We start from the raw sequence: 26,176 nt of genomic DNA, 5'->3' as shown, positions 1-26,176 counted from the left end.
CCCATTAGGTGTGATTTTTTTGCAATGAGAATAAAAATTAAAAGTTCTTTTCTCACGTGTTTTGATTCCAAATTTTGCACTCCAATGACTTTATTGAAAGAAATTTGTTTAATTTTTCAGAAGTTGAAAATGGTAGATTTGCAATTTTTTAAAGTTTTTTTTTCTTTGAAATAGATCGATTTTATTATTCTATTCATTTTATTTTACGTAGAAAAATTTGAGTAATAAGATCAAATCTTTTATTTTTCTTGTATGAAAAATAAATTTTAAAAATTCACGCTGGTTATGAACCGTTAACCGCTAAAGAAACGAACATAGCATATTCAAGTTATTAGCAACAATTATATGTTTCATTTTATCCTCCATTGAGTAAAATTAAGATCATTTTTCCTCATTAATTTTATTTTTAATCGTTGATGTTATTGTTCTTTTCATAAGAATAAGTTGATTTTTTTTTTAGCTAGGATAGAGAAACAACTAGAAAAATGGGTTAAAGATTTAACTTCTCAAAAAGTTTCATTAATATAAACCTAAGCTATTTCTATAAAAAAAAAATAGATAAAGACCATACCTGATAAATTTTTGAATACTTAAAAGACTAAAATTAGTAAGTAAGTGTATAGTTAATAGACTAAAATTGGTAAGTGCAAAGTTAAGAGACTAAACGTAATAAGTGTTTGAATAGTTAAAAAACTAAAATCGATAAGTGTATAATTAAGAAAACATTTTAAACCCATTCCTCTAATTTAGTAACTATTTATGACATTTTCTCTAAATTTGACATACTTGGAAAAAATACTGTATTTATTTTGAGGAGGCTATTTGGTCATATTATAGTTTCTCCCATAACTTTGTGAGGTTTAGGTAAATTGAGCACTTGAGTGAATCTGTATATGATTTTGCAATAAACATTTAGCGAGGGTTTTCTCTCCTAATATATGTTGAATTTGTTAAACCCCAGTGGAAGACAAAGCCAAAGATGAATACCCAGCAGCCATACCACCAGCCCGCTACTCTTGAAGAAGTGCGTACTCTTTGGATTGGTGATTTACCATACTGGGCTGACGAGTCCTATCTCCATAGCTGGTTTGCTCACACTGCCGAGGTCTCTCTTTTTTCTTTTCCCCCAATTTTTTTTTTACTGTTTTATATTTATTATGATTTTTCGTTTGAATATGTTTATTTGGGTAATCTTGATTTTTGCTAAAGTAGTAAAAAAGCCAAGTCTTGGGGCTGGTTAATGAAATAGTTAATGTGTTTGTTTGAATTTTTGAGGAAACTTTACAATGGATGTGGGATTGTAATAAATGTTGGAATTTGTGGTAATTCTGCTCTGTTCTTGTTTTGTATGGTTGTAGCGAGTCTTAAATCAAATATAGTAGTGTTGGTGGAGAGTAGCATATTAGAAAAGGAAAAAATAATAATTGAGGCTAGAGTATTATGGAAAAAGAAACGAGGGAAGAATTGTTTGCTTTTGGTACAATGAGTGTTGTTAGGCTTCGAGTACTCATTCCGTGCTATGATGGGTGTTGCGATGTTTGAGCAATTAAAAGGTTGGTTGGTGTAAAAGGGTGGCCTTTGATTTGTGTTCTTGGAAAGAACATAAGTGGAACATTTGAGAAGGACAAACTCTTTTTTGTACAAGTTGGTGCTTTACGTAGAAGCTGGTGAAATGTAGAACACTTAGGGATGGAATCAAAAGTTTAGAATGTGATGGTTAGCATAGAGCTATCCCATGTTTGAGAACTTCTCCCTTACGAGTAACTAAGGGAAAGATAGGTGTGCTTCACAGGGTTAGTGTGCTTCGACTTCAAAGAAGTATGTGCCTTTTTGTATAAGGTGCAAATTAAGGCGAGGCTGAAGTGCTTGCATCTTCATAGTATGTAGCCTTAGCTTAGGAACAAAGAAAGAGGGGTAAAGAAATAAGACATCACCTTTGATGTAAGGAAATTTTCTGGTGTAATGACATAAGTGGTTCTAAGGAAATTTGTGGTTGTTCTGCTCTGTTCTTGTTTATATCATTCTAGCAAGTCTTAAATCAAATATATTAGTGTTAGTAGAGACTAGCATATTATAAAATGAAAAAAAATTGAGGCTAAGAGTATTAAGGAAAAAGAAACGAGGGAAGAATTGTTTGCTTTTGGTACAATGAGAGTTGTAAGACTTTGAGTACCCCTTTCATGCTATGATCGGTATTGCGATGTTTGAGAAATTAAAAGGTTGGTTGGTGTAAAAGGGTGGCCTTTGATTTGTGCCTTGGAAAGAACATAAGTGGAAAGTTTAAGGAGGACTTTAACTCTTTTCATACAAGTTGGTGCTTTTTGTGAGAAACTGGTGAAATGTAGTACAGTTAGAGATGGGATTAAAAGTTTAGAATGTGATGGTTAGCATGAGAACTGCTCCCTTATCAGTAACTAAGGGAGAAATAGGTGTGCTTCACAGGGTTAGTGTGATTCGACTTAAAAGAAGTATGTGCTTTTTCAGGTAAGGTGCAAATTAAGACGAGGCTGAAGTGCTTGCATCTTCATGGTATGTAGCCTAAGCCTTGCAACCAAGAAAGAGGAGTAAAGAAATAAGACATCACCTTTGATGTAAGGAAAGTTTCTGGTGTAATGACATAAATGGTTCTAAGAAAAGATATTATAGCCAAAAGGACAATATCTGCATTTTTTAGATCTTCTTATTAGAAATTCTGAAAGATATCTCTAGTCTGACCTATTCAAGAGTTTCAACAACTAAGCTATCAATTTTTCTGGTTGTGTTGAGGTGTATCAAGGAGATCTTGACATGTCGTTAAGGAAGAGGGATACATAAAATCTTAATGTACTGCTGTTCTGTATATTTCTCAAGTATTAGATGGTTGGATGACCTCTGCGGAGAACAACACATTTTCATAACCAGAGTGTTTTTACGCTGGGGTTTTCGTTTTTTTTTCCACAAGGTAACTCTACCTATCAATAAATAGGAAAACCCCACCCATACAAGTATCAGGTAATTCTACCTATCAAGGCACAGGAAGTTTAAAAGATATATGCTGTTTTTGTCGGGAGTTGAACTTTGGTCTCCCATATTTTTATCCCACTTCATTGACTACTAGGCCATACTCTTGGGTGCGTCACAAGTATTTGTTACTTGGGAAAAGGTCCAAATTTTCCAATCAACAATGCGAAATGATCTACTGATGCCTATGTCCTCTATTAATAGTCCGGATCAAAACTACCCCTGCCATTATAAAAGTGGCTTCGTTTTTCTCTTATTTACGAATAGAAACCTATTTGTACTAATTAACATTAAAATTTTCCACGGGTCAACAAGTGGATTAAATTAAACCCAACGCGGGTCACCTCCACCATTTTCAAAGCCATCTTCACCACAGACACGACCAAAGACCACCATCGCATCTCCAGCTTCTCAACAACAGAGAACACCCCATCCTCCAATTCCAGCCACTCACCCACAAAGGACATCCTAAAAGATAACCACCTCCAACCCTTGCCATCTCCACCATCCTGCTTCCAAACAACCACCACAGTAACACCATCACAACCTCAATTCCAATTTTCCAGCCGGAAGCAACAGTCTACAGCCATAAAAATCTGTGAATAGCCGGAAAACCCCCCACATTTCATCTGAAATTTCCAAAACAGTTTCTCATTTGTTTCTGGTCTTATAACATAAATCAACTTGGAGTTGCAAATCGAAAATGGGGTCGTCTTTAGTTTTTGGCAGAGCAAGCGACACATGTTTTGAGGCACTAACAGAATCAATTTTGCATATCCAAGAAATGGAACTGGGTTTTCTACATTCTGGTAATTTTCCCTTTTGTGTTCTTCTGTTTTGCTTGAATTGATGGCAACGATACATTTGAAAAATCTCTATCGGATTTAAGCTTCTACTGTGCATTATGTTGAAAAGGTAGATGGTGGTCAAAGGGAATAAAGATGAAAATATCCAAATCTAAGAAAATGTATGATTTGGGTATTGAAGATATTAGTATTTTGGAGATGGGTTTGAGTCTTTTTCTGAATTATTTTGCTGGAACTAGAAAACAGAAGAAGTGGGACTGGACAGTGCTGGGCATTTGGAAACACTAAATCTTGTTGCGTTTCTAGTCTCTTTTCTTTTAATGAGGTCTTTCGAAAGTATAGCAGTGAAGGACGAAGGAGATGGAAAATGTTGCATTGGTGGTCTTCTATGTTATAATTGTAGAAATAAAGCATTTGTCAAAAGGTGTGAGAATTTTAAGGGGTTTTCATGGCTGAATTTTGAGGAAGGCTGGTGAAGCTACGGTGGAGCTTACAAGGGGAAGGCTGGTGGAGCTACTGTGGAGCTTACAATTGCATGGTGTTTCAATGAAGGAGGGAGACGAAGAAGGTTCGGGAGATGAGTTGGACACGTGGCAAATTTTGGTGCGAACCAGTCCAATTAGAGACTAATTAGTTCAATTAGTTTTCCGTTAGTCAATAAAGGCATAGTTAAGCCACTTTATGACCGTATGGGTAGTTTTGACCCCCCCCCCCATTATCAACAGAGGGCATATGTGGACCATTTCGCATAATTTAGTTGGCAACTTTGGAATTTTCCTTTGTGTGAGAGGACAAGAGTTTGAGAGAGAACTCAACTTGATTATTCCCACAAGATATTGGGGTTTAAATAGCTAAGTTTACATGTCCTAAAAAAGAAAGGATATTAATACAAATCAATACCTAATTAAAATAGGAGTAAATCTATTAGTAAATCAAGCTACTTACTATATTTACACATATGCTTTAGAATATTCCTAGGATTCTAACACCCTACTCAAGTTGGTGCATACAAATTATATGTACCAAGCTTGTTACATATATAACTTGTTTCAGGACCAGCTAGGGACTTGGTGAATATGTTTGCAAGATGATCACTTGACCACATGAACCTTGTGATGATATCTCCTGAGAGTACCTTTTCTCTGATAAAATGACAATCAATCTCTATGTGTTTGGTCCTCTCGTGAAATACTGGATTCGATGCAATGTGAACTGCAACTTTATTATCGCAAATAAGTTCCATTCCTTCAGTATCGCAAAATTTCAACTCCTTCAATACTTGCTTGATCCATATGAGTTCATATGTTGCCACTTTCATAGCCCGATGTTTTGCTTCTGCACTAGATCTAGCAACCACATTTTGTTTCTTACTTTTCCTAGACACCAAATTTCCTCCAACTAGAACACAATAACCAAAAGTGGATCATCTGTCAGAGGGTGACCTTAACGGTCTGCATCTGAATATCCAACAATTTTCTCATGTCCTCGGTCTTCATAAATTTCTTTCCTTGGAGCAGATTTTATGTATCGAAGAATGCGAATGACTGCATTCCAATGACTGTCACAAGGAGAATTCAAGAATTGACTTACAACACTAATCGGGTAGGTAATATCAGGTCGAGTCACTGTGAGATAATTCAACTTTCCTACCAACCTTCTATATCTTCCTGGATTGCTAAACGACTCCCTTGTACCTGATAGGAACTTAACATTTTAATCCATCGGAGAATCAATAGGCCTACAATTTGCCATCCTTGTCTCTTCAAGAATATCAAATGCATACTTCCTTTGTGAAATGACAATTCCTGATTTGGATTAAGCAACCTCAATGCCTAAGAAGTACCTCAATCGACCAAGATCCTTAGTTTGAAAGTGTTGGAAAAGGTGATGTTTCAATTTGGTAATTCCCTCATCATCATTACCTGTGATAACTATGTTATCAACGTATACTACCAAATATATGCACAAACCTAGAGCAGAGTGACAATAGAACACAAAATGTTCAACTTCACTTCTTACCATGCCAAACTCCTCCCGAATAACCATGCTAAACTTCCCAAACCATGATGGAGATGACTGCTTTAGGCCATATAGTGCTCGTCGTAGTCTGCACACAATGTTACTAGACCCCCCCGAGCAACAAAATCAGGTGGTTGCTCCATATATACATCATATTCGAGATCTCCATGAAGAAAGGCATTTTTCATTTCCAACTGGTAGGGAGGCCGGAGGCCAATGACGAACAACCGCCATGGATAAAAGGTGACAAACTGAAGCAATCTTGGCCACAGGAGAAGGTATCACCATAGTCAAGACCCAAAATCTGTGTATAGTCCTTGGCCACTAGTCGAGCTTTTAGGCGATCAATTTATCCATCGTGGCCATCCTTTACTGTATATACCTAACAACAACCAACTGCAGATTTATCTGGACGTAGAGGAACAAGCTACCATCTACCATTAGAGTATAAGGTGTCTCCTAAATCATAGCTTGTTGCCAGCCTGGATGAGAAAGAGCTTCACCTGTAGTCTTAGGAATAGACATATATGATAGTGATGATGCAAAGGCAAAATGAGTCGGTGAAAAACGATGATACAAAAGCAAAATGGGTCGGTGAAAAACGATGATAGCTCAAACAAGTATATATAGGTTGAGGGTTACGAGTAGATCGATTACCTTTTCAAGTGGCAATGGAAGGACTTTGTGTATACAAGTCCTCAGCTGGCAAGGATTCTAGTGGCGGGCATGAATCATTTGGGCGTGGACGATGATAGGTCACTAGTGGTGGAGGTGCAGAGGAGGAAGATGAAGTTATAGGAGATTGTTAGAATCCTAGGAATATTCTATAGCATGTGTAAATATAGTAAGTAGCTTGATTTACTCCTAGATTTACTCCTATTTTGATTAGGTATTGATTTGTATTGAGTTTCTTTCTTTTTTAGGATATATAAACTTAGCTATTTAAACTCCAATAACTTGTGGGAATAATCAAGCTGAGTTCTCTCTCAAACCCGTCTTCTCACATAGTATCAGAGCTTTCTTTAGTGAGAAGACAAGAATAAAATAAGAGAACAAAATTGCTGAGCATTTTTCCAGCAAAACCTCCACTATTCTGTGATTCCGACACTCTCCAGGGGTATTGTGCATATACCAGCCACCATTACGATCGGAATCCTCGCGGTGGTGTTTTCCGGCCACTTTTTCGGCAATTTTTTTTTCCAGTAACACTTTCTGGCAAGACAGACAACAAGCAGTTTTTCAGATCTAATCTTCAGGTTTTTCCAGAATTTACTTTACTTTTTGGACGCTAATAGATCCGTTTTCATGTCTCTCGGATCCGATATGTTTAACATTAAATCTGTGGGCTCCAACACCAATCAATTTTTTTTTCCCGAGGTAGAATACAATGACTTTCTTCAGTGTCAGGCGAGCAAGCAGATATATTCATTAATAGCTTCCGTTGCCTAGATTGGTAATCCTGTTAGAGGGTGTTTGGATTGGCTTATTTTAAGTAGTTTTTGGTTTTTTAGTTCTTTTTTATTTTTGGGAGGTGTTTGGGAAAGACAAAAAGTGTTTTAAGCACCTACTTTTAGGCCTAAAGTTGGGTATGACCAACTTATGGCTTTTAGCTTTTAGCTTATAAGCTACTTTAGAAAAGTCAATCCAAACACCTCCTTAATCATGTTGCTTCTATCTCACAGTCCACCATACTTGGCCCTTGGGTCATGGACTCAAGTGCTTCTTACCATATTTCTGGTAACAAATCTTGATTATATGTTATCACTTACTCCTCAGTCCCTTCCCACTATTACATTAGCTAATGGTGTTTAGACCATGGCAACTGGGGCCGGTCAAGCCAATCCCTTACCTTTCTCGACTCTTATTAATGTTCTTTTTGTCCCTAATTATCCCTTTAGCCTCCTGCCAATAAGTCGTTTGGTTAAGGCTTTGAATTGTTTCGTATCATTCTTTTGTGACTTCGTTGTTATACATGAGCTCAGTACGGGAAGGAAAATTTGCAAAGGGCATGAGTCAGATGGACTATATTATCTCAATTCTAAAAAATCCAGTACAGTCTGTTCAGTCTCCAACTATCCAGATTTAATCAGTAGACGATTGGGACACCCTAGTTTATCCAAACTTGAAAAGATGGTACCTAGCTTGTCCAAATTGTCTAAATTATATTATGAGTCATTTCAATTAGGGAAGCACATCCAAGCTACTTTTCCACGTAGTCCTAATAATCATGCAGAGTCTCTTTACGTTTAGTTCATTAGTAGTATACGTACCCGCGCGTTGCGTGGAGAATTCTAAGTTAATTTAGTCATTGAAAATAATGTTCGTAAAAAAATTGAAGACATATATATTCTCATAAAGATTTTTTCACATTTAATTTTGTAGTATGATTAATGATAATGAAAGTCTTCATTGTGATGAACTGTAAGTATCTATTAACTTGTAATTGATATCATCAAACACCCTATTCATAAACAACAGTCCTACAACAACAGACCACTATCTAATCAATACGCCCTAAATCCATAGCCAATCAACATATAATTATGTGAAGCCTAACCACAATACACCCTCAACTTATTTATGAATATCTTAACATTATTAGATTTGAATAACTCATTGTAGAACTGGACATATCTACTATGTAGATAAACTCTCAAGAGCACTCTAAACAAAAAAAATAAATTAGCCAAACATCATTGAAGGAAAAAAAATGCATAACTTGTCAATGAGTGAGCTAGATCAATATCTACAGAAGAAACTTATGAATACCCCTTTACACATTTTTTACAAATAAAGAAATGTACTTTTGCAGCTACCGGCCATCAAAAGATCCACGACTTTAAGATCCGCATGCAAGGGAAGATCCGCTTATTCTTTGATAAAGAAAATACATTACTATAACATGATAAGAAATATAATTTACAAAGTAAAAAGTCCTTTCTACAATATGATATGAAAATCAATATTTTTAAAAAGTGTACTTTCTACAATATGAGCAGATAATAACTTATACAAAATGTAAATAAATCACAATTTATACATAATGATAAGAAAATAAACTTTTACAAAATGTAAAGAAATGTGCAGTGAGAAGTAGTGGAGATATATTAGGAGTTGATAAAAATTAAATTGTATCATCTTTTACGTATTTTTTTTGGTCATTTTCATTTGTATTTTTTATTTTGAATTTTTGTTTCGATAAATTCTTTTTTGTTGATAATTTTAAATAGTTTAATTATGATAAAATGGTAAAGTTGTAACCATCTCCAAAACTGCAAGTGTAAATTCAAATTTTACCTTTATCTTTCTAATTTTTTTTATTATATAAAATTATTTAAATATAAAAGTGTTGGATTTCAACTCAAATTAAAATGCAGACAATTTTTTATGATATAAAATTAAAGATTTTCGTAAAAAAAGATATATAGAATAGAGGTAACTATTGATTCTTTTTGGTATTTGTGGTTAAATTGACTTTTTTCTAAAATAATTGTTTTTAAATAGTTCTACGTATGAAAAATGTAATTAAATAAATGTGTTGATAAAGGTTAAATTGTATCATAGAAATGTGTTGATAAAGATTAAATTGTATCATCTTTTACGTATTTTTTTGGTCATTTTCATTTTTATCTTTTATTTTGAATGTTTTGGTTTATGATATGAAAGTGGAAAGTGGTTGAGCTATATTAGGATATGATAACAATCAAATATCAAATTTTAGAGTTCTAATTCTGATATAATAATTTAACTTCAAAATATCAAATTTAAAATTGTTTGTTCCGATATAATCTTTTAACTTTCAAATATTAAATTTAAAATTTTTGTTCCGGTAAAATCTTTTTGTGGATAATTTTAAATACTTTAATTATGGTAAAAATGGGGAAGTTGTAACCATCTACGAAACTGTAAGAATTAATTCAAATTTTACCTTTATCTTTCTATTTTTTTTATATAATTTATTTAAATATAAAAGTGTTGGATTTCAACTCAAATTAAAATGCAGACAATTTTAATGATATAAAATTAAAGCTTCTCGTAAAAAAAGATATATAGAATAGAGATAACTATTGAATTATTTTGGTATTTCTGGTTAAATTGACTTTTTTCTAAAATATTTTTTTTAAAAACAAATAGTTCTACATATGAAAAATGTAATTAAAGAAATGTGCAATAAGGAGTAGTGGAGATATATTAGGAGTTGATAAAGATTAAATTGTATCATCTTTTACGTATTTTTTTGGTCATTTTCATTTTATTTTTATTCTCAATGTTTTGGTTTAGGATATGAAAGTGGGAAGTAGTTGAGATATATTAGGAAATAATACTTTCAAATATCAAATTTTAAAAGTTAGTTAATTATCACCTAATTTAACTAATGTAACTAATTATTTTCCTAAGCCGACACATGGCAAATTCATAGGCTACCACTTGGATGAATGTGGTGGCTTTATCCTCTCCTTTTAATAAGATATAGATGATATTTGGGGTCCTAGTAGAGTTAGTTCTACATTGGGTTTTAAGTATTTTGTTACTTTCATTGATGATTATTCAAGGTGCACTTGGATGTTCTTAATGAAAGAACGTTCTGAATTATTTTCCATATTTCAAACTTTTTGTGCTGAAATAAAAAATCAGTTTGGTGTTTCTATTCACACTTTTCGTGATGATAATGCACGTGAATATTTATCATCTCAATTTAAATAATTTGTCTTCTTATGGAATTGTTCATCAGACATCTTGTCCTTACATTGCACAACAAAATGGGGTCGCAGAGAGGAAAAAATAGGCATATTGTTGAGACTGCACGCACTCTTCTCATACAAGCAAATGTTCCATTTCGTTTTTGGGGGGACATTGCTCACCTCTTGTATTTGATTAACCGTATGCCTTCCCCTGCTATTCAAAATTAGGTACTACACTCGGTTTTGTTTCTCCAGTCAACCTTATTCTCTCTTCTACCGCACGTTTTTGGGAGCACATGCTTTGTCCATATACTCACTTAAGGAAAAGACAGATTCCCGTGCTCTTAAATGTGTCTTTCTCGGTTATTCAAGGGTACAAAAGGGATGTTGATGCTTCTCACCTAACCTCCAACGATACCTTATGGCCGTTGATGTTACTTTTTTAGAAGGTCAGACCTACTTTATATCCTTTTTTTGCTTAACAATTAAGCATTTATGAGGTTCTACCAATTCCATTTTTGGGGATCACACCATAGTCTATCCTTTCACGTCATCTATTATAACTCCACCTTCTTCCTCTGAACCTCCACCACTATTGACCTATCATCGTCGTCCACGCCCAAATAATTCATGCTCGCCACCGGAATCCTTATCTGCTGTGGACTTGTCTACATAGAGTCCTTCCATTGCCAGTCAAAAAGGTAATCAATCTACTCATAACCCTCATCCTATATATACTTGTTCGAGCTATCATCGTTTGTTACCGACCCATTCTTCCTTATTATCATTACTATTATCTGTGTCTATTCGTAAGACTACAAGTGAAGCTCTTTCTTATCCAGGATGGCAACAATCTATGATTGAGCAGAAGTTTGCCTTACACTCTAGTGGTACTTGGGAACTTGTTCCTCTACCTCCAGATAAATCTACAGTTGGTTGTCGTTGGGTATATACATGAAGGTTGGCCCTGACTAGTGTCCAAGGGTTATACACAATTTTTTTGTCTAGACTATGGTGATACCTTCTCTCCTGTGGCCAAGGTTGCTGCAGTCCGTCTCTTTTTATCTATGGCTGCTTTCATCATTGGTTTCTCTACCAGTTGGAAAAATGCCTTTCTTCATGGAGATCTTGAAGATGAGGTATATATGGAGCAACTACCTGGTTTTGTTACTAAGGGGAGTCTACTAACATGGTGTGCAAACTACGGCAAGCACTCTATGGCCTAGAGTAGTCACCTCAAGCATGGTTTGGGAAGTTTAGCATGGTTATTTAGGAGTTTGGTGGTAAGAAGTGAAGCTGATCATTCTGTGTTCTGTTGTCACTCTGCTAAAGGTTTGTACATTTATGTGGTAGTGTACGTTGATGACATAGTTATCACGGTTAATGATGATGAGGGAATTACCAAATTAAAACATCACCTTTTCCAACACTTTCAGACTAAGGATCTTGGTCGATTGAGGTACTTGAGCATTGAGGTTGCTCAACCCAAATCAGGTGTTGCCATTTCACCAATTAAGTATGCACTTGATATTCTTGAAGATCCAGGGATCACAAATTGTAAGCGTATTGATTCTCCAATGGATTCAAATGTTAAGCTCTTATCGGGTCAGGGGGAGCCTCTTAGCGATCTAGGAAGCTATAGAAGGCTGGTTGGAAAGTTGAATTATCTCACAGTAACTCGACCTGATATTACCTTCCCAGTTAGTGTTGTAAGTCAATTTTTGAATTCTCCTTGTGACAGTCATTGGAATGTAGTTATTCGCATTCTTCGATACATAAAATATGCTCTAGGGAAAGGACTTCTTTACGAAGATCGAGGACATAAGAAAATTGTTGGTTATTCAGTGCAAACTGGGTAGGGTCACCCTCTTACAGACGATGCACTTCTGGATATTATGTTCTAGTTAGGGGAAATTTGTTGTCTTGGAAAAGTAAGAAACAAAGTGTGGTTGCTAGTTCTAGTGCAGAAGTAGAATATCAGGCTATGGCAGTGGCAACATGTGAATCTATATGGATCAAACAACTACTAAAGGAGTTGAAATTTGGAGATCCTAAAGAAATGTAACTTGTGTGCGATAATGAAGCTGCACTTCACATTGCGTCGAATTCAGTATTTCACAAGTGGACCAAACACATAGAGAATGATTGTCATTTTGTCAGAGAAAAGGTACTTTCAGGACCATCAATAAGGTTTGTGCGGTCAAGTGATCAGTTTGCAGGCATATTCACCAAGTCCCTAGGCGGTCCCAGAATAAGTTTATATGTAACAAGCTCGGTACATATAATTTGTATGCACCAGCTTGAGGGGGAGTGTTAGAATTCCAGGAATATTCTATAGTATATGTATAAATATAGTAAATAGCTTAATTTACTCCTATTTTATTTAGGTATTGGTTTCCTTTCCTTTTTAGGATATGTAAACTTAGCTATTTAAACCCCAATAGCTTGTGGAAATAATGAAGCTGAGTTCTCTCTCAAACTCTTGTTCTCCACAGAGATGATGTGGAAGGATAGACAATGTTGGGATCCCCAAAAAATGGAACTGGTAAGAACCTCAGAAATGCTTAATTGTTCAGTAGAAGAGGATGTAAAGTAGGTCTGACCTTCAAAAAAAGTAACATCAACGGACATAAGGTATCGCTAGAGGTCAGGTGAGAAGCGTTGATACCCCTTTTGTATCCTTGAATAACTGAGAAAGACACATTTAAAAGCACGGGGAGCGAATTTGTCTTTTCTTGAAGTGAGTATATGGACAAAGCATGTGCTCCCAAAGACGTGTGGTGGAAGAGAGAATGAGGTTGACAGGGGAAACAAAACCGAGTGTGGCACCTGATTTTGAATAGCAGAGGAGGGCATACGGTTAATCAAATAATAAGAGGTGACCATTACGTCCCCCTCAAATATGCAATGGAACATTTGCTTGTATGAGAAGAGTGCGTGCAGTCTCAACAATATGCCTATTTTTTCTCTCTGCAACCTCATTTTGGTGTGTAAGGACAAGATGTCTGATGAAGAATTCCATGGAAAGACATACATTGTTTAAATTGAGATGATAAATATTCACGTGCATTATCACCACGAAAAGTGTGAATAGAAACACTAAACTGATTTTTTATTTCAGCACAAAAAGTCTGAAATATGAAAAATAATTCAGAACGATCTTTCATTAAGAACATCCAAGTGCACCTTGAGTAATCATCAATGAAAGTAACAAAATACTTAAAACCCAATGTAGAATTAACTCTACTAGAACCTCAACTATTTGGATGAACTAAATGGAAAAGAGACTCTGCATGATTATTAGGACTACATGGAAAAGTAGCTCGGGTGTGCTTCCCCAATCGACATGACTCACAATCTAACTTAGACAATTTTGACAAGCTAAGTACCTGTCTTTTGAAGTTTGGATAAACTAGGGTGTCCCAATCGTCTGTGGATTAAATCTAGAAAGTTGGAGACTGAACAAACTGTACTGGATTTGTGAGAATTAAGATAATAAAGTCCATCTGGTTCATGCTAATTTTCCTTCCTGTAGTGAGGTCCTGTATAACAAGAAGTCACTAAAGATTGAGACGAAACAATTTAAAGCCTTAGCCAAACAACTTATTGACAGGAGGCTAAAGGGACAACCAGGGACAAAAAGAACATTATTTAGAGTCAACGGAAGTTATTGATGAAGATGTCTACTTATTCGCCTGATATTGAAGAAAGTCATTGTATTCTGCCTCAGACAAAAAGAATAGTTGATTGGTGTTGGAGCCCTCATATTTAGTGCTAAGCATATCGGATCCGAGAGACATGAAAACAAATCTATTAGTGTCCAAAAAATAAAGAAAAATCTGGAAAGACTTGAAGAATAGATCTGAAAAACTGGTTGTTGTCTCGCCGGAAAAAGTTACTGGAGAAAAAAGAATCTGCTGGGAAAATGGCTGGGAAACACCACTGCAGGGATTTCGATCGTAATGGTGGTACTGGTATATGCACAATATCCCCTGGGGACTGTCGGAATCGCAGAACAGTGGAGGCTTTGCTGGAAAAATGCTCAACAATTTTTTTCTCTTATTTTATTCTTGTTTTCTCACTGAAGAAAGTTCTTATACCATGTGAGAGGACAAGAGTTTGAGAGAGAACTCAACTTGGTTATTCCACAAGCTATTGAGGTTTAAATAGCTAAGTTTACATGTCCTAAAAAGGAAAGGAAATCAATACCTAATTAAAATAGGAGTAAATCAAGCTACCTACTATATTTACACATATGCTATAGAATATTCCTAGGATTCTAACACTTTGTATCCTTTATTTTGGGTGGATGGGTGGGTTGGGGGTGGGGGTGGGGGACATTAGAAGATACTGGTTCACTTTCTTAAAAGGTAAAGTTATACCTAATTATTGTAGTTAAAAGTTTGATAAGTCCATCTTTTACTCCGTAACATCAAATACTTAAGCTGTAGGTGTGTGTAAATGACTCCACATTACTGTCACAAGCTTGTCCTTTCCTTTGGCACTCATGTGTGCTATTACTTTCATTCAAATATAATAGTTCATCATGCTACTATAATGAAAAGGTTTAATTATAATCTTATGCTTATTCAATTCAGTGTCATGTTAATGACTAATTTGATCTCTCCAGGTGCTCTCAATAAAAGTTATCCGCAACAAAATCACTACCCAACCTGAGGGCTATGGGTTTGTGGAGTTTAGTACACATGCAGTTGCTGAGCGGATTTTGCAGTCGTATAATGGAACTCAAATACCAGGGACAGAGCTAACTTTTAGGTTAAATTGGGCATCATTTGGGATTGGAGAGCGCCGTGATGCTGGGCCAGAGCATTCTATATTTGTTGGAGATCTAGCACCTGATGTAACGGATTATCTATTGCAAGAGACTTTTCGTACTCACTACCCGTCGGTTAGAGGAGCAAAGGTTGTTACTGATCCGAATACTGGCCGCTCAAAGGGATATGGTTTTGTTAAATTTGCTGATGAGACCGAACGAAACCGTGCCATGACTGAAATGAATGGGATGTATTGCTCAACTAGGCCGATGCGCATCAGTGCAGCAACACCAAAAAAGTCTAACAGTGTCCAACAACAATATGCAGTAGCAAAAGGTAATTCTGGGATGCATTTTTAGTGAGTAATAGGGTTTATTAATATTTAAACTAGCAATAAAGTAGTGCTGTATGATTGCAGAAATGGCTTCACTTATATACACACACACACAAAAATGTTATTACTGTTTAGGGGAGGGGATATTACATAGTGAATTTGATCCCTCACCAACTGGCTAAGCATGAGGTACTCACACCAACCTCGAGTCCGTATGACTTTGCAATATGAGTATATAGTTCTTTTCTAGTAACTGAGAATCCCTGAGGGCCAGTGGATAATATGTCCACCCCTTTATGAGATTACATTTCATAACTTAAACCCATAAAATTCTAAGAAATTCTATTAGAGTATCATCCTTGTCTACGAATTTTCAGATTAAACAACATAGCAAGTAAATACAAACATTTGTATTTTATTATGTAACACTTCACCTTTTCTTCCAGCATCTTTGGTTCCTTTCTCCTAACAATAACCCATAAAATACTTGCTGGAACACTTACCCCTATCTTTTTGCGTTTATCCTGCTGATGTACCTTCGATAACTTAATAGAACAATAATTATCTAGAAAGGACATCAGATGTATTGGTGGACACTCAAGTCATCACTTGGAAGATTTGTGTAGCATATAGATGCATTCATCTTTCAATTTTCTTTTTGTTCCTCAGTACACTAAACACTGCATTTTGGTTTTGATGCAGCAGTATACCCGCCTGCCGTTTATACTCCGACAGTGCAGACTATTCCTGTAGATAATGACTTGACTAATACAACAGTAAGTTTGTAACTTGGAATGTGTCCCTTGTATTTCAACTTCTCTTCTGATGGGTTTTTGGTAACTGCAGGTTTATGTTGGTAATCTGGATCCTAACTTAACTGAAGAGGAACTGAGACAAGTATTTTTGCAATTTGGGGAAATTGTTTATGTTAAGATCCCTGCTTCCAAGGGCTGTGGTTTTGTGCAGTTTGCCGCGAGGTATCTGTCTTCATGAGCTTTCACTTTTATAACAAAAGGGGGTGGGGATGAGGGGAATAAGTGTATTGATCTGCGGATAGTTTCCTATAACAGTTGATTGTACGTCTGCTTTAAGACAAGTCACTTAAAAGAGTTACAAATCAACAAGAAAATGTGAGAGATCACAAACACGACAAAAGCATAGAGATATTGATCTTTTACTCTTTCATAGCATTTATTTCTGAGTGTTCAAGTTTCGTCCCTTTATACAGGTCATCTGCTGAAGAAGCAATCCAGAGAATGCAGGGTGCTGTGGTTGGTCAACAAATTGTTCGTGTTTCCTGGGGTAGGAGTCCGACAGCTAAGCAGGTGAAAATTATCCTGTAAATTTTCATTGTTAGCTTTATTCTTTAGGATCTTAGGAAGATTTTATTCATGTCATGGAATTGTTCCAGGAGTCTGACAGCTAAACAGGTGAAAATAATCCTGTAGTTTTTTATTGTTAGCCACAGAGTTGTGTTTAGGATCATAGGAAGGTGTCTTTGGAATGTCACAGAGATATTTTGAAGGACTTGATCAAAAAAAAAAAAAGATGTTTTGAAGGAAGAAGTAGTTCTATCCAGAAAATTAAGAGGAACTGCCTTCGTATTTTTCATTTTTGGTGTAAAGAAGAACCCTTACGAGATATAGTTTCCCTGTTAGACATCATTGGATCCCTATAAGAGGAACAAGGATATATACTTTTTCTTGTTTTGAACTTGTAAATATGACTTCCAGCATAGCCTGTGTTGAAGATCTATAAAATTGTTACCGTTCTCAGAAAAGAAGAAGAAGAAGAAGAGGTTATTCATGTCAAGAAATTGTTTTTTACAATCTTAATTCACAAGCAACTTAAAACAAAATTGTGAAGTCTTTCAGGCAATGAACATCGAGTTATGTAGATGGTGATTGCAACAAATTCGTTGTTAGGCTTTGAAAAAGCAGTCCATTTAAGATAAAGTTCAATAATGACCACAAATATTAACAAAATCTTTTGTGTTATGTGTGTACATTCAAGAAGCAAACTATTGTTCAGCATGCTGGTATCAACTGTAGATCTGAATGGCTTGTATTCCATGAGTTATTAATTGTCTAACATCTGATAAATATGGTGCGATCTTGTAGGACTCTGGTCTATGGGGTCAGCCTGCTGATCCGAGTCAATGGAGTGCTTATTATGGCTATGGACAAGGTTATGATGCCTATGCTTATGGAGCCACCCAGGATCCTTCACTATATGCATATGGTGCATATGCTGGTTATGCGCAATACCCTCAACAGGCAAGATTTTACTTATTTTTCTTATTTAGGCCAATTCCTTACTGTGCAATTACTGATTATGATGAGAAGCTGAATGATCAAGCTACTTCATGAACTTATCTGCCAACTTTTTGGCATTCTGGAATAGTTGATAAGATCATTGCAGTCAGTAAAATAGTTGCAACTATCTTGGTCATAAACCTTAAATTTTATGCATCATATTAAATACTTTATTTCAGAGCTGTGTCGGGCAGTTCCAGAATATTGCTTCCCTTTGGTCTAGGTTTCCTCATTTTTTCTGAACAGACTGATAGCAATTAGCCGGAAGCAAGGTAGCTCAGTTAATAGAGCTCTTTGTTATAGCAGACGATTTTTTCAAGGCTGTTCAGCATAGAATTAGAAAAATGTGATTTTATTGAGAAATCCATATCTTACAATTTGTCTAAAATATTCATGGATCTGTTCAGGATAGAATCAAGAAAATGTAATTTTATTGAAAAATCCATGTCTTACGCAGTTACTTCAAATGCTCTGTCTAAAGTATTTTGGGAAGCTTTGCAACTTCTTCTAATCTCTCATCATCTTCATAACTTCTGCTCTGGCTGGTTCTTGATTTTTTTTCTGTTTCGACTTCTTTTTAAGTTTTTTGCTTGCGAATGTGAAGGCTAGTCTATGTTAAGACTAGTTCCACAACTTAGAGCCCGACTAGGGCCTTTAGCATCCCCAATCTGGCATCCCCTTAGGCACATGCATGCACAAACAAAACTGATCCATTAGAAGGGGTGGAAAGTGCCTTCCATGTATTCCTCCTCAGGAACATTCTCTTCCCTGAAGTTTGATGTCTCTTTCATTACCAAACACTATGTTACTAGTTGATGATAACGCATTGGTGTATTCACAGGCTGTATATGTGATGATTACACTGTCAACTTTCTTGTCCTTTCTTAATAACCTGTTTCTGGAAATATTATTTGTATCATCTCTTTTAACTGGGTCATATTTAAATGAAATGTTTTGTAGTATGTATTTATCTTCTGACAATACATAGTCAATCCTTCTGGTGTAGGCTGAAGGTGCTCAGGATTTGGCTTCCATGACTGGTGCTCCTCCAGTTATTGATCAAAGAGAAGAGCAGCATGATCCTTTGGCTATGCCAGATGTTGACCGGTAAACATTGCATTTGCAGCTTCATCTTGTATACTTTAATCTCTTTAGGTGCTTTGTTAGATTTGCGCATGAAGGAAAACTTCTTCTCTGCCCTCCCACCTGCTTTTTACACTCAATGGTTTCTGGTCTCATAATAATTGTTTCTTACGACAGGCTAAATAATGCTTACCTTTCTGTCCATGCAAGCACAATCTTGGGCCGGCCATTGTGGCAGAGGACATCATCGTTTTCACAAGTATAGACTTCACCGTTACAGAGATACTGTACGTGTTTGAATTGAGTTCTTGTAATTTATGGTGACAGAGACTTGGCCAGCCTTCAAACTGCATGCTGCATTTCAGTCTAACATGCTTGACGCTACTTTCTGAATTCTCCCTCCAGAATTTCCCTTTTTGATCTCTTCTTGTTTCCAGTGTAATTATAGCCTTGGTTCTCTCAAGGAGATAGGTGTCTTTCAATTATTACTAGAGATACATTTTTTTTTTTATGTTTCAGGTTACCTTGCCTTCAGTACTACTTTTCTCAAGAACTAAGAGATAACTATCTATATTTGTGTGCGTGTGGATGGCCAAGTAACATGGAGGAGATATGGTGGAAGAGTGTTCAATCAAGTGATAATGGATGCTACACAACTAATCAAACTATCACATCATGCTCAACTCAATAATATCAAACAATGTAAAAGCGCATAATTCAACCCGTATGGACTAACTAGATACTCCAAATTAGGAGTGTACACTGTCGGATTGGTTCAGATTTTTTAAATATCAAATCAAACTATTTGTGTTGGATTTTTAAATTTATAAATCAAATCAAACTAATAAAACTCGGGTTTTTCAACTTTCGGTTTTCTTGGATTCATACAAATATATAATTAAATTGTGCTCCAAATATTTCTTTAACTATCTAAGGTATTTTTTAAGAAAATAACACAAAATATGAGATAAGTAATAACACTAAAATATTCAACAAAAATAATAATGAAATCGCATAAAATAAATATTGCAAATTAATAAGTCATAATGAAAGTGTTCATAATTTAAAGTACTAAATCATGCTAAAATAAGTCTAATAAGTATTAATTACATGATTAAACATTACGGAAAAATTAAAATTAGGTTATTTATTTTAAATGTTTAAACCAATGCAAAACTAAAGAACAAATATTCAACATTATTATTCTTAGTGTTGAATTAATTTTTTTTGTTAGCATTAATATTGATTTGATTTTGTTTTGAGCTTTATTAGAGTTATTAATATCTATGGAGTATCGACTATAACCTTTATTAAACCATTCAAAATTCTAAGTTTTAAAAAGTTGAAATAATATGTTAAAAGATAAAAAAAATGAAGAAGTATAAGAAATATTTAGAAATTATATCAGAGTGAATACTTTTATGTATAAAATAAATTTTAAAAATTATATATATAATGTCAAGTTGATTTAGTCTCGGATTGACTTTTTTTTTAGTTAAAATCAAATCAATCCAAGTATAATCGAGTTTTTTCCCGATACAAAACCAAGTCAAATCAAATCATTAGTCGATTTTTTTTCTTCTATTTAATTCAATTTACGATTTGGTTCGATTTTCAGTTCTATTTTATACGCCCCTACTTCGAATTTACCCAACCTAGCTCATACTTGTTCACTCACACGCAGTAGATGGTTTAAATACGATACACACAAGCATCATACATAATATGTTTTTTGAGAAAAGCTAACAAATGAATAGTTAAAGCCTCACTTGCTTAAATTCCGTTAGCCAAAACCTTACTTAAAATGCCTAAGTCAACCCAAACAAGCTCCATTGACTTCAATCTATTCAAATTTATCAATAACGAGCCCAAATTAGTCTACAAAGACTATTTTCATGATTTGAGGATGTCTCGAGGTCAAAGTCAAGTATTGATCAACTCAAATGAGTCAACAATCCAAAATTCAAAATTAAATACATGGGTGAATTACCTATAAGTTAAATAATTTAATATAATATTAAAAACCTATCTTGATATCAATTCCTAAGCCAAATAAATGATTTTACTCTTTTAGAATTTGAGTTAATGTCTATTTGACTTAACTTATTTGAAGCAGCTTATAAGTTAAAAAAAAAAAGTTGAGGTAGCCCAACTTTTTTGGGGGAACTTATAAGTTGTTTTCAGCTTAAGCTTCTTTAGATAAGCTAAGTCAAACAGACCCAATTATTTTTTAGGCTTATTTTAAGCACAAAATGAATTTAAATTGGCCATCCAAACACTCAAAAAAAAACTAAAAAACAGCTTATAAACAACTTATAAGCCTATCTAAATGGACTCTTAATTACCTAGCAAAGAACATATTTGGATTAGATGGAAAAAAATGACTTTTAAGTATATGTGCTTAAAGTACTTTTTAAGTGCTCAAATTATTTTACAAATAAGTAGTTATGTGTTTGAATAACAAAGCTTAGATTAAAAAAAAAACTGTTGATATGTTTGGTACACAAGTGGTGTTGAAGCACTTTTTCCTGTCAAAATGATTGAAATACCCGTTTGACAGAAAAACACCCTTAAGGTTGTTAATATTAAAAAAAATTTGATTACTATAAGATATTTGTGCTAAAATAATTAAAATTAACTAGTATTTTAATTCAGTTTCAATATAAGCTGATGAAAAAGATGAAGAAACACAAAAAAAGAAGAGAAAAGATGCAAAAGTTTAAAAGTTGATGAAAGAGATGAAGAAAAGAAATAGCAAAGAAGAGGAGAGGAAACGGGTTTGAAGAGAAAACGAGGAAAAGAAAAGAGAGACTTTTATGTTTTTGATAGTGAGTATAATATTAGGATTACAAAAAATATAAGGGATAAAAGCTTAAAATTATTGGTCGATCATAATGACTTTTAACCCAAAAGTAATTTGATTATAGAACAGAAACTCCGAATGACACTGAATACCACTATTTCATAATTTAAGTTTTTAAAATTTAATTTTTTTCAAAAAACTTTATTTTTCACAGAATTTCATAAAATCGACTTTGAATACTGATTAAACATGATTTGGGGCAATTATCGAAAGGGGTAAAAGATCATTTTGTGAAAGTTACCAAAAAAGACCTTTAGGGTAATTACATTCCTACTCAGACCCCATACTAGCCCCCCACCCCCACAAAAAAAAATTAAAAGTTTATTTTTTAAAAATATTTCAAATTTCAAATATTTCATTATTTAACCCCATCTCTATCTTGACCCCCCTCCCCACCTCACCCCCAATCCCCAGCCCCCCACCCCCAAGAAAATAACATTTAAAGTTTATTTTTTAAAAATATTTCAAATTTTGAAATTTATTTTACCCCACCCCGACCCTGACCACCTTATCATCCCCCCTTCCCCGCCCACAAAACAAAAAATTTAAAAAATATTTTTTTAAAAAAATCAAATTCCGATGCGAAAGTTAGGATAGAGGGTTGGATCTTGAATCGGTCGTCGGGGACGGATTTCAATTTGGATGTCGGGGTCAGGTCCCGAATCGATTAATGGGGTTGATTTTCATGTCAAAAACTATTTTTCTAAAAAATATTTTCTACTCTCTAGCCAATAATACAAGATATTTTTTGAAAAATATTTTTTGTTCACCAATCAAACGATAGAAAATATTTTTCACTCACCAACCAAACATGAAAAAATAAATTAGAAATCAACTTGTTTTTTTTCTTCATACCAAACACACCCTAAGACACTAGAAGAAGAACGTAAGACGAAAACAAGCATTGTAAGAGAAAATTAAAGTGTGGCAAATAAATTTGAAGTTGTTTTGAAAATGGATGAGTGGATGTTCCACTAAGGCATGTTTTGAAAATGGATGAGTGGATGTTCCACTAGGGCAAGTTGTCCACCATGCATTCCTTTTCTTGTTATAAATTGTCATTCTGTGGCAATGAAAATGAGATATACGAACACTGCAATCTGCACTCTCTCACCCTTTCTCAATCTGCTCCTTTCTATTTTCTCTTACTCTCTTCTACTTATTTTGCTAGGTTCCAAATATTTTGCTAGGTTAATAAATCGCATATCCCAGCTGCTAATGCTCAAGTTCGAGTTGATGTCCCGATAGGATAAATTGTTCAGGCAAATGAGTCTAGGCCACGCTTAAAACGTGGAAGACCAATTGATTCGAAAGATAAAAATCCTCAAAAAAGGAAAAGAATAAATGATCAAGATGACCATAATTTGAAGGCAATTTCTCAAGAAGAGCCCAGAGACACAATAAATAGTGATACCATCGAGGAGGCCTAAGTACCTGAAAATAATGAGAATGAAGAAGTCTCAATAAGTTATGTCTCGACAGGATAACAGTGGAACCGAAATGATATTGTGATCGATAATATTTTTGCGTATAATGTTGCCATTGAAATAATACAACAAGATAAGGATCTTGAATCAAAATCCGTCGATGAATGTAGATAGAGAAATGATTGGCCTAAATGGAAGGATGCAATTCAAGTAGAGTTAACTTCACTTGAAAAACGTGAAGTTTTCGGATCAATAATCCGAACACCTGAAGGTGTCTGGCCAATAGGGTACAAATGGATTTTGTGCGTAAACAAAATGAAAAAGATGAAGTCATAAGATATAAAGCACGACTTGTAGTTCAAAGTTTTTTGCAAAGGTCTGTCATTGACTATATGGAAACATATTCCCCTGTGGTGGATGCAATTACCTTCAGGTATCTAATGAATTTGGCAGTTCATGAAAAGCTTGAAATGCACCTAATGGACATGGTCACTGCCTATTTATATGGCTCATTGGACCACGATATTTTAATGAAAATTTTCGAAGGGTTCAAATTACCTGAAGAATACAAGGATTCTCGTGAAACTTGCTCAATAAAGCTTCAGAAATCCTTATACGAGTTGAAACAATCAGGTCGCATGTGGTACAATCGTCTTAGCGAATATTTTCTAGAAGAAAGATATAAAAATGATCTAATTTGCCCTTGTGTCTTTATGAAAATGTCTGAATCTGAATTTATCATAATAGCAGTATATATTGATGATTTGAATATTTTGGAACTCCAGAAAAACTTCCAAAGGCAGTAAAATGTCTGAAAAAGGAGTTTGAAATGAAAGACCTCGGAAAGACAAAATTTTGTCTTGATTTACAAATTGAACATTTTACAAATGAGATATTTGTACATCAGTCAACATATATTGAAATTATTTTAAAGAGGTTTTATATGGATAAAGCACATCCATTGAGTACCCCAATGGTTCTGAGATCTCTTGATATTAATACAGATCCGTTTCGACCTTATAAAAATGATGAAGAGCTTATTGGTGCTGAAATACCATATCTTAGTGCAATTTTTGCATTAATGTATCTTGACAATAATTCTAGACCAGATATAGCTTTCTCTGTAAGCTTATTATCAAGATTTAGTTCTTCTCCAACACGAAGACACTAGAATGGAATTAAGCATATATTCAGATACCTCCGAGGGACCATTGATATGAAATTGTTTTACTCAAATGAATTCACGTCATAATTGATTGGTTACGCAGATGCGGGATATTTGTCTGATCTCCATAAAGGTCGATCGCATACAAGCTATTTATTTACATGTGGTGGTACAGCTATATCATGGCGTTCAACAAAGAAAACTATGGTTTTCACTTTCTCAAATCATGCAGAAATAATAGTCATCCATGAAGCAAGTCGAGAATGCGTTTGGTTAAAATCAATAACTCAACACATTTAAGAAACATGTGGCCTTTCTTTGAAAAGAGACGTTCTAACAATATTGTATGAAGACAATGCTGCATGTATAGCTCAACTGAAGGGAGGATACATCAAAGGAGACAGAACAAAACATATTTCACCAAAATTCTTTTTTAGTCATGATCTTCAAAAGAAGGGTGAAATAGATGTCCAGCAAGTTCGTTCAAGTGACAATATAGCAAATATGTTTAACAAGGCATTGTCGACTTTAATCTTTGAGAAAATGAGATACAAAATTGGAATGCGTCGCCTTCGAGATATTAAGTGATGTTATCATCAGGGGGAGTAAAATAGGCGTTGTACTCTTTTTCCCTTAGCCAAGGTTTTGTCACTGGATTTTCCTGGTAAGGTTTTTAATGAGGCAACACTCAAAACGTATTACCAGATATGTGTACTCTTTTTCCTTCACTAGGCTTTTTTCCACTGGGTTTTTCTAGTAAGGTTTTAACGAGGCACAATATCTATGGATATTCAGGATAACTTTGTATATTGTTTCTTGTAAAGTTTTTTTTTACACATGGACATCCAAGGGAGAGTGTTTTGAAAATGGATGAGTGGATGTTCCACTAGGGCAAGTTGCCCACCATCCATTCCTTTTCTTGTTATTAATTGTCATTATGTGGCAATGAAAATGAGATATAGGAACACTGCAATCTGCACTCTCTCACCCTTTCTCAATTTGCTCTTTTCTATTTTCTCTTACTCTCTTCTTCTTATTTTGCTAGATTCCAAATATTTTATAATAAAAGTCATTTTCTAGGAAGGGGGGAAATTTGTAGGTTGCAGTTTCTGTCTTTCCTTGTCACTTGCCTTGTATGACTGTGGTTGGCTTCAGTAGGAATAGGAAATGTCGTATATTGTTTACTCAGCAAAAGAAATAAAGGGTGAAAAAATTCCATGTAAATGATGTATTAGTCCAATGAAAGATGCCAATTCAACCAGAAGGGAGTAGCGATTACACAACCAAGCTCACCCTATCACATGATGATCTATGAAAATGATAAGAAGATTCAAAACTTTATTAAAGGAAATTGACATGCAATATGGTGCAATTATGGTACTCAAAATTATAGATAAGTATATCAAGATGAAATATAATTAACCATTTGTGCAAGACATAGTTTTAACTTGATACTTTCTGGGTAAATCATCGTATTATGCAGGTGTGTCTATAGTTCTACATCCCATTATCAAATGGTTATAGATGTGTTTATAGTTGCAATTAGTTGTGTCCTACTTTGAACTTGCAGCCAATAATGGTTGACGACACAAGCAGCGAGGAGCAGATTTATCAACACAAGGGAAGGTTGCTGACGGCAGAAGAACAGGTTTGAACAGAGGCCTCTTGCAGAAATGAAGCACACAGATAGGAAGACTAGCTTTCATT

At 34.8% G+C, this 26,176-nt stretch overlaps 1 protein-coding gene across 2 annotated transcripts; it reads left to right on the top strand.

Annotated features, from left to right (window-relative positions):
- Positions 1-805: 805 nt before the first annotated feature.
- On the top strand, positions 806-19,585 carry LOC129903114 (polyadenylate-binding protein RBP47B'). Of its 2 annotated transcripts, none has more exons than XM_055978607.1 (8): positions 806-1,105; positions 15,138-15,618; positions 16,319-16,392; positions 16,463-16,593; positions 16,845-16,941; positions 17,737-17,892; positions 18,938-19,038; positions 19,192-19,585. In XM_055978607.1, the coding sequence occupies exons 1-8, from the start codon at positions 980-982 to the stop codon at positions 19,277-19,279; spliced, it is 1,254 nt and encodes a 417-aa protein (XP_055834582.1). In that variant the 5' UTR covers positions 806-979; the 3' UTR covers positions 19,280-19,585. The 2 variants fall into 2 exon arrangements, with proteins under 2 accessions (XP_055834582.1, XP_055834583.1); XM_055978608.1 differs by having other exon boundaries at positions 807-1,105; positions 16,322-16,392.
- Positions 19,586-26,176: the final 6,591 nt, after the last annotated feature.

The sequence above is a fragment of the Solanum dulcamara genome, chromosome 9 (genome assembly GCF_947179165.1).
Source record: "Solanum dulcamara chromosome 9, daSolDulc1.2, whole genome shotgun sequence".
Lineage (NCBI taxonomy): Eukaryota > Viridiplantae > Streptophyta > Magnoliopsida > Solanales > Solanaceae > Solanum > Solanum dulcamara.
Note: the sequence above shows the minus strand (reverse complement) of the source record. Positions and strands in the feature narration are given on the sequence as shown.